Consider the following 13,552-nt stretch of genomic DNA (forward strand, 5'->3'; position numbering starts at 1 on the left):
ACGACGGAAGAAATATCTCCACATGCTGGATTCCCATGCACGCTGCAGGGAAGTTCTCAGTCCTTGATTTATCGGTCTTATGCGGGTGTCTCCAAGACTTGAGCAAAAATAAGACTTCTACTCTCTTCTGACCGTCCGATTGAATCCCATCAAAGCCCTCTTAGATAAATTCAGACCTAGCCCTACGATTCAAAATGGTTATACATCCAGCCAATGCATGGATGCCATTCGGTTCAGACCACTCGTCTCAAGTCATTCGCAGCCAATTCGTGCCAGCTTTATTGGTCCCGAGAACAAGAACGAATACATCGTCCGGGGGACGCCTTGACTCCCATTGAGAGTATGAAGCCAGAAGTGACGCACCATGGCCATTAAAATAACCACTAAATCAAGGCAGACAAATTCCTCTCCGATACAACAATGAAGTCCAGCTCCAAATGGAGAATACGGACTCGAAGTCCCCTTGTATATAGCACCGTATCCGTAGTCAACGATATCCTGCTCCTTCTTCGCATTATCCCTGGAAAATTGAGTTCCCCATCAATGGCCGTCCAAGGCGGAGAGCAGTTGGAAACGATTCGTCGCTGAGAGCCGTCACTCCGGGTGCAACAAGTTGAACATGAGAGGTCGAAGTGGAAAAAATGGATCCATCGTCGTCCCACCCGGTATTCCTCGATTCGTGATGATGTCGCGGTCGAGGCAGATTGACCGCATACGCGAGTGAATGGCATCACGCTTTCTGCTATGCGGCAAAGAATGCCAAGGAAGCATGAGGTTGGTCGGACCGAAGCTTTTGTCCAGATCATGAGAGAGAGCAGCACACTCTGTCGTGAGCTTCGGATGCACCTCTTTCCCTTGAAGTGCACTTCCGGCAGTGAAGTTGGTGATCGCGGCCATTGCAGATCCGATCGACCCTTGAAAGTGTAGTGATTGGGCCAGGGAGTCATCAACCTCTACCTTAATCAACAGCACATGAGCTTCAAGTGCTGATTAACAGAGACCAAATTTGATGAATTCTTCTCACTCCATCGGTTTCAATTTCGGACAATTGTAAGCGACATCTGACCCGAACACGCGGGTTTTCAGAGGACTATACACTTCCTCTGCATTTACAACCCGAGGTTTGCCGTTGATCATGAATTCATTGCCCTGGATTCCGAGGTAGAGGATAGTCAGAAGACCGAGAGGAATGAACGTGTAGATGTCTCCGTACTGTATGAATGAGGCGCGTTCGCCTTAGCCTCCTGCTCTCTCCTTGTCCAACACGATGTCCACGCACGAATCAGCTCACAGCACGATAAGAAAAATGCATTGGGGTCTATGCCACAACTGATGTTGTTGCCAATGAAAGTGATGCAGTGGAAGACCAGTCTGTGGTGGGCAGGCCTTGTTCAGGACTCGAAAGAGGAATTGGAAAAATAATATTGAGTGCAATCGCTGTTATAAACACCAGCAGCCCGTGGTAGCCAGTCCGATGCATCTCAAGCATGGCAAGGTGTGATATTCAGAGAGCCCGTCGCAATGTTGTCAAGGGAAGATCGAAAGTGAATGAAAATTCGAACGAATGCAAAGTCAAGACGAGACTTTGGTGGCGGAAGAAGAAGAAAAAGAAAAAGACAAGAATGGCCGATGTTCAAACAGTACCTCAGAACACCAGAATGAACATCATACGCCTCGCTTTCAGGAGCCGACAGCCGAGGACCGTATCTGAGACTTCCAGCAGACTATCTGGATCAGGCCCGGATGCAATTCGACCAGATTGTACGAGGACGGATGAACTGGATTAGTAGGAGCATGGGCATGGACGATTGGGGGCTGTTCCCCAAACCTTCCAAATGCGTGACAAGTCTCAGCCTGGGCTCATTTGCAACTACCAGAAAACATGAGCTCATGAAGAGCAGAGCATCCTTCGTTTGCTTTCCGCACTTCATGTTTCCATTGCCCATTTTGACAGTCGTGGTACTTCGGCGGCAAAAAAAAGTCCAAGAAAGGAAGCCAAAGGTCGCTCTTCTCAGACAGTTGAAATGCCATTGTGATGTGCACGCATAGACTGTACATGTGTTGCTTGCCACACAGTTCACCCAGTCTCAGCCCTACCGGGTGACCTACAGGATAGATGGACCTTAGCTATCTAGCAAAAACGCTCTCCGTCCTGATTGTCTGTGAATATCGTCTGGAGTATGGGGTAACCACTCGCAAGCGGCCAGTGGCCTTTGGTTAAGGGGACAGATAAAGCCCACGGGCTGAAAAAAGTTCTCTAACGTATTCTCATTGCATAAAACTAACTTCACTGAGGTTTCATTCGTCGGACGTGCCTTCACGATCCTCAAAGATCATAAATTCGTCATGAGGGACACTACTTCCTACAATTTGAATCCATGCTTCCTTGACCAAGTCAACAGTCTGGTCCTCAAAAGCCAAGTCTAGACTAGGCGGCGGGAAGCCGAACACATTGGGTGAATAAGATCGAATGCTGCAGGACGATCTGTTATCACCGAGGCGACCAAGCTGGGTGTAGCGCAAGGACCACAGAGCGGAGGCCTGAGGACCTTCAGCTTGAAGAAGTCGGTCCACGGCACGTTCAAGCAATTCTTGGCCTGCAGATCCTGGGATTGCGACACTACCGTAAATCACACCTGTGGCAAAGAGCATTAGCACGTGAGTCTAAAACGATGCCAGAACAGTCACACTCTAAGGATTGGACTCGTGATCAGGAAATGATAGATTAGGTTTCATCAACAATATCAGGCAATGTAGATAAGTTAAAGATGATCATCATACGAGTCAAGGGGATGGGGGGAGGGTGGGGCTCATTGGAAGCAAAAGGGAAGCGAGAACACTTACTCTGCTGTCGTGGACAGTCGCCAGTGTCGCTCGAGTGAACCCGGAGGTAAACCGGCGGAGACGAGGGACTGTCCAATGTATCTCCTGAGAACATCAGCACAGCGCTCGCTGGGACTGGTGCACCTTCTACTGTAACTGGGAAGAGGAAGTCGAAGCTGGAAGAAGCGACGGTGATCGAACGAGCCACTTCACGCAATCAGGCTGGTCATCAATGGGAAGATCCCATGGTGAGCCAATCACCAAGTGGCTTCTGACCGTTTCCCCCGTCGAGAGGCGCAACTCTATTGGATGATCAGAGGCACCGTTTGGCTCGTCCTTTGCCGCGTCTGTCAGAGACTCGATTGCGGTGTCGAGAGCATAGACAGCCCCTCCCACAGCGGACGCTCTGCATGCGACTTGCAAGATCTCAGACCCACCACCATACTTGGATAAAACTCCAGCAAATCCAGGGCCCATTGCGCCCATGGAGGCGAGGTGCCTTTTGACACGGGGAATCGCAAAGCTGGCAGGTGTGTCTTGTTGAGAGGATTGGGATAACGCCAGGGAGAGCAGAGGGCTATGCAGCTCAGACGGCACTCCGAAATTGGCGGACAGGTAACCTGTGAAAGGCCCTGACAGATCTTCCGGCGCCAGACCATCTTGCTCTTCTTCGTCTTTGCTGATGTGCCGCAGAAAGCGTATGAGAGTCCGCTTTGACTTCATGCTGATTTGGCTGTCCGAGAAAATGTCCTCACGGTTGCCTGGTACGCGATGGAAGATGCGCATGGCGCCGCCATCATGTTTTTGTTCGTCAAGGCTACCCGTAGAGTACACCCACCAACTACCGACTGCCATGAACTCCAGCTGACGATACACTTTCGAAGAGATGAGGACCGAGATCAGCTCCGATCGAGTGTAAAGAAAATGCGGGGACAGTGAGAGGGTGTAGGCACGACTGGCAGCCAGTCTGGACGACCGGCCTGATGATTTGTGATCAAGTACATCATCATGGCTACCAGACGATTGGACTTGGAAGGTTTGAATTGCGGCATCTTCAAATGGAGTCCGGGTTGGATCTGCCAATTGAGATACATCAGCCAAGTGCTGAGATGAGGAGCCCTCCGAGCGGCAGCCACCCACGTTGATTAACCTGCTCGACCCATTCTGCAGCTTCGTCCAAGCTGAAAGCAGCCTCAGACCCGCCGTAGTATGAGTTTTGATCCAAGTGAAGGACGGTCTTTCCAGATCTCGACAGCGCTCTGATGGAGGAGTGACGTGAGCACAGTGAATAGACTGGGGACAAGTCTCAGCAGACACTCACAATGCCAGCAGGGATTGGAAAAGTCCTGTGCCTGCAATGACAACATCCCAAGGCTGCTCCGACAGTGTTTCCATCTTCCCTAGCGACCGAAGCCGAGGTATGAGCTGTGTGTAAGTGCGTGCAACGTAGTATTGTGAGCCTAAGAATTAATTCTCATAATCCCAGAACGTGTTTCTATTGTGTGCTCCACATTTCTGGATTCCAAAGACAGGGACTTGGACCTGGTTGCCCATTTGTAGACTGTCTGGTTCTCCGAGAAGTAGCAGGAAAGGAAAAATCTTGCGCATGATACTCGGAGCTTTTGTGCGGGAAAGCGGTCAGAGCTCGGAATTTACTGCCCTTATTCACCGTCTGCTGCGGGGCACGGATACTTCAAGCTCGAACAGCTGTTTGTCGCATAACAATGGTAGTAATAATACAGCGTCTGGGAGGAAAAAAAGCCATATGTCTTTGCCATGGAAAATTGAAAAGCTGGCACAGTCATTGTGGTGTGAGAATCACTCTTTTTTCGAAGACACTGTATGTGAAGTCAGGCTAGACCTACACCTACCACCTCTACTGCTCTTTGAAGTCGGGTCGGAATTGAGTGACCCAGCCAGGCAACCTGACACGACAAATTAGTGGAAAGGTCGGGGGCTCCGAAAGTAGTGGATTACCTCAGCATACCCGCGCGGACTCGGTTTAAAGGAAAATTCCTCGCGCCTTTCTTTCTTTTTCTCCTCATGCCACTCTCAGTGCGTAGCACAGTCCGGTTGCCATAAATTGACAAATTCGGATTATCCGACAAGACCTTCACTGGCTCTTGTCATGAAAGTGGCAGAGGAGACTTCACTCTGTATCTGCTGCTCTGGATGGAAACATTTGACAGAAGCGGTTCGTTTTGTAGTGATACATTCATTCATTCGTGTGCCATTAAGGCGTAAGTGCATTACAGCTTTCCCACAAGACAATTTTATATTGTATTCGCCGACAGATCAACGCTTCATGAACCCCCGGCCTGGTGGTGAGCCTAAGTGATGGTCATAGAGAACTGTGGATGGTGTAGCAAGCACACATATCCAGCACTCTGGCCTGGTTGCTAGCAACTCGTGGCGTAACTCCCAAGTGTATAAGCCGACAAAGACTAGGTCGCAAGACTTTCAGCGGCGAAAGTGGTGGTCCTCTGACTTGACAAGAAAGAAACAGGTTTGAAGGTTCGTACCTCAAGGCTCTGACCCTTCCTCTACCACACGAGCCCGAATAATTTTGACATCGTCTACCGGCCGGTCTTCGCCTTTCGTCTTGACCAGGCCCATGCGCTGAATGACTCGCATCCCACTCTTGACACGCCCAAAGATGGTGTGTTTGCCATCTAGCCACGGTGTTGGCGCAAGCGTGATGAAGAATTGACTACCGTTTGTGTTAGGTCCGCTGTTCGCCATGCTCAAGACTCCTGCGCCGGTGTGTTTTAGGTCGCTGCGAATCTCGTCTTCGAACTTTTCGCCGTAGATAGAGCTGCCACCGCGTCCGGTGCCTGTGGGATCACCAGTTTGGACCATAAAGTTGGGGATAATTCGATGGAAAATCACGTCGTTGTAGTAACCGCGTTGCGCAAGGGTCGCGAAGTTTTTGCAAGTCTAGTCATCTGATTGTCAACACTGGGTCTCTGTCTCGCTTGAGTCGGGCATTTCACGAACCTTGGGCGCATGGCTGTTGTAAAGCTCAACGGTGAATGAGCCCTGGGACGGCGTTAATGTGGGTTGGCAGGATGAACAGGAATTTTGGAGAAAAAAGAGTACCATTGAGGTGTCGAATACCACATCTGTTGCCATACTTGCTGCCAAACACAAATCGATTCTCTGCTGCAATTGAGGTCACCTGAAATGGAGTCGAGAGCACTTGGCGGGTTGAAGAGAAGCGTGCAGGTGGAGGGCAATCGGAGGAGCTGCCAGGCTGCGGGCGGAGAACTTGGCGACACATGCTGCCGCACGACCTCCGGCTCCATTAAACTTCATCATCTCCAAATTAACGCACCGGGTCATGATGGACTAAGCCACCTATTTCAGGGTCACATTACTCGACAGTAATTATCTCCATTCTCCCGGGACATATCTGAATTTTTTTTTGCAAGAGTGCCACCGGGCCCAGAGTGAAAATGTCTGAAGACGTTAGCCCAGTAGCAGAGCTGCTTGGGCAAGCAATCTATCATTTCGAACGCCTTCGGCCTCTACTTCCAACTTATGGCCACCTGCTCGTCGCATCTCTTTTCCCAATCTGGATCGGTGCCCATGCGTCTTTATCTCGACCTACCTCTGCTGCCAAAGCGCCCCCAAAGAACATTGGGCGAGATGGAAGTCGAACTGACTATGACGATTCTGACGATGAATCAGGCCCAGATCAGAAGATGGAAGGGCTTGAGCCATCTGATGCTCTGATGTTTCCACTCACGGCAGGCCTGACCCTTGGGGGCCTGTATTTTGTGATCAAATGGCTCGAGGACCCGGCGATTCTGAACAAGATTCTCAGCTTCTACTTTTCCTGGATGGGGGTGTTTTTCGCTGTTGCCTTCTTGAAGGATTTCATGTTGATTGTCCGCTCATTCATCTTCCCCAAACACTACATCTCCGGAGGAATTTTGTGGGTAGTTGATCAGTCACAGCGACTCTTCGTCGCGAAATCCGCAAAAGGCACTCGAATCGTGCGGAATTCACCTCTTCCCGGTGTATTTGGTGCCATGCCACTCCCGCAGCCACTCAAGTCGCTACTGTGGGCGATTCGCAATGTCTCTTACCAGCGCCTACAGCTACGAGCTCAAATCCGGGGCCTCTTCAACGTCAGGACCCTGGTGGGTCTGCTTGACCTGCTCAGTGGGATCTTCGCGCTTGCTGCTGTTGGATATTTTGCATTCGTGAAAAAGCCCTGGTGGTTGACCAACTTTTTGGGTTTCAGCTTCAGCTACGGTGCTTTACAATTCATGTCTCCTTCCACTTTTTGGACGGGATCCCTGATCTTGAGCTCCTTGTTCTTTTACGATATCTACTTTGTCTTTTTTACCCCTTTGATGGTCACCGTTGCTACCAAGCTAGACGTGCCGATCAAGTTGCTGTTCCCTCGACCACCAAGTCCCGGCGACGATTCTAATGTTCAATCTCTAGCCATGCTAGGGTTAGGAGATATTGTCGTGCCTGGTATGATGATTGGCCTTGCACTTCGGTTCGACCTTTTTCTCTATTACTATCGGAAGGGAATTCAATCAGCACAACTGCAAGGTCTGGTCGATGAATCTGTGAAACCACAATACCAACGCGCCACCGGAGCTTGGGGAGAACGATTCTGGGCTCCGGCCGCCAAGCCGAAATCACCCGAGCTGAGCCCTCCATATTCGGATGCGCGATCCTTTTCCAAAGTCTACTTCAAAGCCAGCATCGTCGGATACATCATTGGAATGATTACAACGTTGCTTGCCATGCAATATTCAAACCATGCTCAACCCGCTCTCCTATATCTGGTGCCCGGTGTACTGATTTCTCTATGGGGGACCGCACTTGTCCGTGGTGAGACTAAAGTCATGTGGAATTTCTCAGATGCCGAGGAAGAGGAAGACACAGATTCCGAGGAGCAGAGTAAGGAGAAGAATGCCACAGAGACTCAGAGCGGCAGTTCAGACTTTGATGAACAAAAGGGTCTTTTCTCTAGGATTCTCTCCGGCGATGTGCGTCTCTTTGGCTCGGGTGCGAAAGAGTCAGCGGCGGTGAAATGCCAGGAGGAAAAGGAAACCGTCAGCGATCAGGGCAGTGATAACGACCTACCTGGCCAGGACAAGATGTCATTAACCACTGCGGTTTCGAGCAAGCGGTTGGACAAAGGCGCCAAGGCCTCGGATGACCAGGAATTGATCTCATTTTCAATCTCATTTCCCAAGAAAACTCGCCCGAAAGAGAGTTCAGGAGCAGAGAAAGATTCTGAGGGAGAAGCATCCCCAGTGGTGGCCATTCCTGATGTTGGCGAGCAACCCGAAGAGCCACCATTGAAGAGGAGACGTGGGACTCCTAGGAAGCAAGCCGCTTGTTGAAGGTATCTATGTTCCCCATAGCGTGTTGATGCATAGCAGGCTTCAGTTGAATTCCCGAACACGTCGGTATTGCACGCAAGCTACTTGAATGATGTGTACGATAGTCTACGTTTCCTGTTCACACATGGATTCCGAGGATTCTAAGAAGGATCTATCTCAGTAGTGGTATCTCATTTTCATGCCTGATTCGTCAAAAAAAAACAATAGGTAAAAATCCTCAACACTGATCAAGTGTCCTCTTCATCTCTTCCCAGCGCTGTGACGAAAGATCTACCAGCTGTCGGAGATCCTCAGTATCAACCGTCCATCCGCCGTTCTTCTCCATCTTCAGAATGGTAACTTTTCCATCAGTGTCCTTATCCACAACAAGACAGACTCGCTCCTGAGTAAGACCCTCCTCATAGCCATCAGGATCCGCAAGGAGCCATCTCTCTGGAGCTCCGCTGTCCCCTGATGTCTTGTGCGCCCCCATGTCTCCAGCTTCAGGAATGACGGTTGCCCGCCAACCTGCCGCGGCATCTGCCTCAAAGACAGCGAAGGAACTTGCCACCGGTAGACCACGCAGAGAAAGTCTGCGGGCGTCTGCGATGCTGTCGGAGCAAACAATTGTCTCGTTGTCGACGTCCCACCAGGCTTTGGGAAGCTTCGTATCTCGAAGGGCAGCGAGAACAGCCGCCCACGCAGCATCAAAAGCGTTTCCGGCAAGGGAAATCATCATTACATCGATGTAAAGCACCCAGAAAGCCTTGATTTCCCGGGGGCTCTGTACAGTCGTGCTATCTTGTGTCGCATCCATGTCCATCTGCTCCTCGTCATTGTGGCGCTCCAACTCTTCCGGTCCCATTGAAGGTGGTTGATACCATACGCGAAGGTCGTCCGCACAAACGAGGCGTGTGCTGTGAAGAAGAGAAAGGATCTGATGGGAGAGGGACTGTGCAAGCGACGATGGTGCCGCACCCGGGATGAACCCCGGCGCGCAGCCCGTACTCAATGAAAGGTTAGGAACAAGGAGATTAAGATCCTCGATGTGAGCACGATCTTGCTCGGCATCATCACTGTCCCCTTCTCCGGCCACTTGCTCACCCCGGTCCATTGGACTCTGGGGCTTGTTCGAGCTTGATGCTTGCGACACGCTCCATGAAGCAATATCTTCGGTGTGTAAGAGCTCTGCCCGAACGCCGCAGACAGCTGCTGTATCGCCGATTCGCACCACAGCGCTGCCATTTGTGTGGGTCAAGGAGCCAGCATTGGCTGACGTGACTCGGAATTGCGAAGGAGCGCGGCCATTGGCGCGAATAGAAGGTTGATTGGTCGTTGATGGAGGCGAGAGATGGGCAAGAAGGTAGGCGTGAGGCTGGAGGCGTGCGAATTGAGACGGAGGGAGTGAAAGCGCTGGTCTGCCGGGAGGAGCAGACGAAGCTGCCGAAGTGGCCATTGTAGAAGGTAGCGAAAGCTATCAAGATCGCTTGGCTCTCTCTCTCTCTCTTTTTTTTTCGAGCTGTAGCTTGACGCGATGATGGAAAAAGCGAGCCTTTGCCGGCAGAATCTGTGCCTATCGAAAGCGGTCTTGATTACAGCCTCAGGCAATCACTGGCTTCCTCATGCTGATGACTGAGCGCGGGTGCGACGAACTACGGAGTGTCTATGCTTTTTTCTTCGCGTCGTATTCGTAGGGCTGCCCGATTTTCAATTCCTACAAAGGAGCGTCCACTTTTGCCTTGTGAGGTCTATTTGTAATTTGGGAGGTATTCTCGTCATACCTCGAGACGTGATCTCAGTTGGTCACATCGCGTATTGGTAATAACCCCATCATCTCAAGCCCAAAGCGCTACCTCCCTAGGGGCATTGCGAGGACCAACAATTTGATACAAGGCTGAATCCTACTGGTGTTCCGAGGAACATGGGCTCTAGCTTTCTCGAGGGACACTCCGTCGAGGAGTTATTCACTGTATGAAGTCTGACACATGTTGAATCACATTTGATTTAGATAATGCCTTGGCTACGTAGGACCAGGGCTACTTTGTGCGACGAAGCGCAACCTGAGACTGTAAGTAACGTGATCGTGGAGTAAGGAGCTGGAAATACTCAGGTCCTGTGATTTTTCCTTCGAGTCCCGGGGATGGCAAGAGCGAACAAGCCATTTAGGGCTTGGCATAGCACCAAGGGAAATGAAGCACCAGGCGAGTGAATAACAAGTTGTTCCACCGGGCTTGTAAGCCACTCCGCTTCCTAGTGGAAAAGAATTGCGCCGTAACCTAACGGGATGAATCCCGCCCTTTCTAAGGCGTCGCTGCGCTTCCTGATTGGAATCAACATATGGAGACAGCCTCGGAGCCAAGCGAGTTGGAACTAAATGATCCCAACTCGTTTGCATTCGCCCAGAGTGTCTCCATGTGTCTGTATCCGATGTGCGCTAATGCGGGTAAATCACTCGGAATCACCTCATCGAGACAGACACAGTCGATCGTCCCAACACTAGCCCATCATGAGATGGCCGCTTGCTTCGAATTGCTCTTTGCGGGTAAACCACGGGCGGAACGTCTCCTGAACTGCCCAGACAGCTTGCCGTGAACGAGGCATCTCTCATTGGCTCAGCATCTAGTGTCTCAGTGCTTGTTAATGCATTTCTACGTTTCCGATCACACATCGCTCCTGGGCTCATGGAATGTGCCTCTTGAGCGATCCCCACGTCGTGCATGGTGCCTAAATGGCGCACAGCCGAGTCATGCACACCCGATTCACCTGCGTGGATGGAATTTTCTGGCCTGCGGAGGTTCGGAATATCGTCCACAATCGTTTCCGTGTCCGATTTTCCATTGTCAGATATCAGTCTGAAGTTGGTAGAGCGGCATTCCTGCGCTGGCCAGCTATGAGAACGGTCTGCAAGAACCTTGTCTCATCAGATGCGGTCTTGTGATGTATGTACTACAGGACCTCCGTCTACTCCCTGGAAACGACACACAGTAACTCAGGGTGAATCCCAAACTCCGATCGAATTGACGGCACCGCCTACATATGAACTCTGGCAATCAATTCATTTCGTCGGCCCTGGCTCATGGAAAGACCCAAGATGTCGCTCCCAAACTTCTTCTGGAAGCGCGTCAATGTTGTTGTCACGGCATCCACGACTCCCGCTGAGATTGCCGAGATGGGACACGATCCATGGTCAAAGTCTGCAAAATATGGACATGGCTTTGTGTACTTCGCACTCGTGCTCCTCGTAACGACATCTTTGGTCCGCTTCCACAATGTCTGGGGAGACAAGATTCGGATTGCCAAATACAAGGAAGGTCAACCGGTCTTCTTTGACGGTTCTGCCCTATATGTCCCAGGCCCAGAAAATCCCGACATCACAAGCGCAGGAACAGACGCCTCGACTACTCAAATCTTTCCAAAGCCGCAGCCGAAACCAGAGATCGCAAACAGAGAATCCCTGCTCCATAGAGTCATTCCACTGCGCAGGACGGTAGCCCTGATGCGCTGGTTTTTCTATCGGCCTGTGCCGTCTTTCAGAATCGGCCGCTTCTCCATCATCTTCCCATCGTTGGCAGTGACAGCAATTGTGCTGACTGCACTTGTCTTTGTAGTCTGCTACTGCTTCATCCCTCAGCCTTTATTCTATTCCTCCATCGCTCTTGGATCGCCTCCTGTGGCCATTCGAGCAGGTATGCTGGCTGTCGCGATTGTTCCTTGGACCGTGGCATTGAGCACCAAGGCCAACTTGATTTCCCTGCTTACGGGGCTAAGCCCCGAGCGCCTGAACGGACTACATCGCTGGTCTGCTTATATTTGCCTTTTCTTGAGCCTTGTGCACACTGTACCATTTTACATCACACCCATCTGGGAGGATGGCGCGTTGATCAACTACCGCAAGTTCATAACCGTTCCAACATACGTATACGGCACTGGACTCGCAGCTCTTGTTCCTCTCTTGGTTCTATGCATTCATTCTCTTCCTCTCCTGCGAAAATATGCGTACGAACTGTTTTTGACTATACACATCCCAGTATCGTGGATCTCCGTGGCGATGATGTTTTGGCACACCAAGAATTTTCTCTCCTCGTGGGGCTATCTCTGGGCGACCGTCGTCATTTGGATGACCACCTACATCCTACGCTTCCTCCATTTGAATTGGTCCAATCCACTCCGCCCGGCAGCTTTCATGGTGGGAGAAGAGTGCACGGTGACTCTTCTCCCCCAAGGGGCCGTCAGAGTCACTGTACCAACCCGTATGCGCTGGCGGCCTGGCCAGTATGTGTATCTCAGCATGCCAAGTGTTGCGTTTTTCCAAAGCCATCCGTTCACGATCACGTCGTTGTGCAGTGATGACTTTCCATCACGATATGGCGAGGAGTACCGGGACTGCGTTTTGGTCTTCCGGCCTCTGGGTGGGTTCACACGAAAGGTCTTCCGCCAGGCGTTGTGGAACAGCCCTCTTCACACGTATTCCGCATTGCTGGAGGGACCGTATGGTGGCATGCAACGAGAGATGGCTGCATTCAACAGTGTCGTCTTTGTCGCTGGAGGAAGTGGAATTACTGCGGTTGTCAGTCAACTTTTGGATCTGATCAAGAAGGTGCGAGATGGTAAGGCGATTACCCGCTCGATCAGAGTCATTTGGGCTTTGAAGGGACCCGAAACTATGGAGTGGTTCCAGCGAGAGCTTCGCATCTGCAAAGACCACGCTCCCGCCGGAATTTTCCAATGCCAATTCTTCCTCACTGGTGTCAAGAATGTCAAGGAAGATCGTGATCTCGCCCAGACGAGGATCCGGGATATGCTGCAGGGCAACGAAAGGCAATCTTCAGTCCCTATCAGTGAGAATGTCGAAGGCCACGCGGAATACCAGCAGCAGGCTTGGCGCACGAGTCAAGGTGGACTTGCCGGCATGCCTCGTGCAGATGCAAATCCTCATGTTGTCGACCACCCCCCCTCAATCGCACCAGGACCAGCGGTCCATCTTCCCCCTGGACCAAGAGAAAGAAACTGGCACATTGACTATCATCGCCCTGACCTCTCCCAGATGCTCAATGAGTGTTCCAGGACCTTTGGCAGACGTGCTTGTGTCTTTGTGTGCGGACCACCCAGCATGCGAACTGAGGTAGCAAGAGCTGTGGCCAAGCTCCAGCTGCAGGTAATCACAGACAGTGCGCGAGATGAAATTTTCTTGCACGCAGAAAACTACGACGTATGATGACTTTCTCTTTCTCGAGACTGACATCCTGTGTCAACATGTGCCTTTATCCATTCTTGGCTCCCTCGCGCGTCTCATATTTTCGTTGCGAGAGCACTGCCCGTTTCATCGTCGGTACAGATTCCAGCAAACATCTACAGTCATTAATTACTCACTCTGCAGA

At 51.2% G+C, this 13,552-nt stretch overlaps 5 protein-coding genes across 5 annotated transcripts; 2 read left to right on the top strand and 3 right to left on the bottom strand.

Annotated features, from left to right (window-relative positions):
- Positions 1-2,298: 2,298 nt before the first annotated feature.
- Positions 2,299-4,218, bottom strand: POX_f07493 (uncharacterized protein; the record flags this gene model as incomplete). The annotated part of the gene is made up of 5 exons (XM_050116289.1): positions 2,299-2,636; positions 2,845-3,030; positions 3,147-3,899; positions 3,964-4,082; positions 4,145-4,218. 5 exons carry the CDS (start codon positions 4,216-4,218, stop codon positions 2,299-2,301), a joined length of 1,470 nt encoding a protein of 489 aa, XP_049966428.1.
- A 1,128-nt stretch (positions 4,219-5,346) lies between these two features.
- Positions 5,347-5,955, bottom strand: POX_f07494 (Peptidyl-prolyl cis-trans isomerase-like 1; the record flags this gene model as incomplete). Its single annotated transcript, XM_050116290.1, has 3 exons — positions 5,347-5,760; positions 5,821-5,862; positions 5,923-5,955. The coding sequence occupies 3 exons, from the start codon at positions 5,953-5,955 to the stop codon at positions 5,347-5,349; spliced, it is 489 nt and encodes a 162-aa protein (XP_049966429.1).
- A 323-nt stretch (positions 5,956-6,278) lies between these two features.
- POX_f07495 (uncharacterized protein) lies at positions 6,279-8,195 on the top strand (the record flags this gene model as incomplete). The annotated part of the gene is made up of 1 exon (XM_050116291.1): positions 6,279-8,195. One exon carries the CDS (start codon positions 6,279-6,281, stop codon positions 8,193-8,195), a length of 1,917 nt encoding a protein of 638 aa, XP_049966430.1.
- A 217-nt stretch (positions 8,196-8,412) lies between these two features.
- Positions 8,413-9,630, bottom strand: POX_f07496 (uncharacterized protein; the record flags this gene model as incomplete). The annotated part of the gene is made up of 1 exon (XM_050116292.1): positions 8,413-9,630. The coding sequence occupies one exon, from the start codon at positions 9,628-9,630 to the stop codon at positions 8,413-8,415; it is 1,218 nt and encodes a 405-aa protein (XP_049966431.1).
- Positions 9,631-11,265: 1,635 nt separating this feature from the next.
- On the top strand, positions 11,266-13,389 carry POX_f07497 (uncharacterized protein; the record flags this gene model as incomplete). The annotated part of the gene is made up of 1 exon (XM_050116293.1): positions 11,266-13,389. The coding sequence occupies one exon, from the start codon at positions 11,266-11,268 to the stop codon at positions 13,387-13,389; it is 2,124 nt and encodes a 707-aa protein (XP_049966432.1).
- Positions 13,390-13,552: the final 163 nt, after the last annotated feature.

Source organism: Penicillium oxalicum, chromosome VI (assembly GCF_001723175.1).
Source record: "Penicillium oxalicum strain HP7-1 chromosome VI, whole genome shotgun sequence".
In the NCBI taxonomy this organism is placed as follows: domain Eukaryota; kingdom Fungi; phylum Ascomycota; class Eurotiomycetes; order Eurotiales; family Aspergillaceae; genus Penicillium; species Penicillium oxalicum.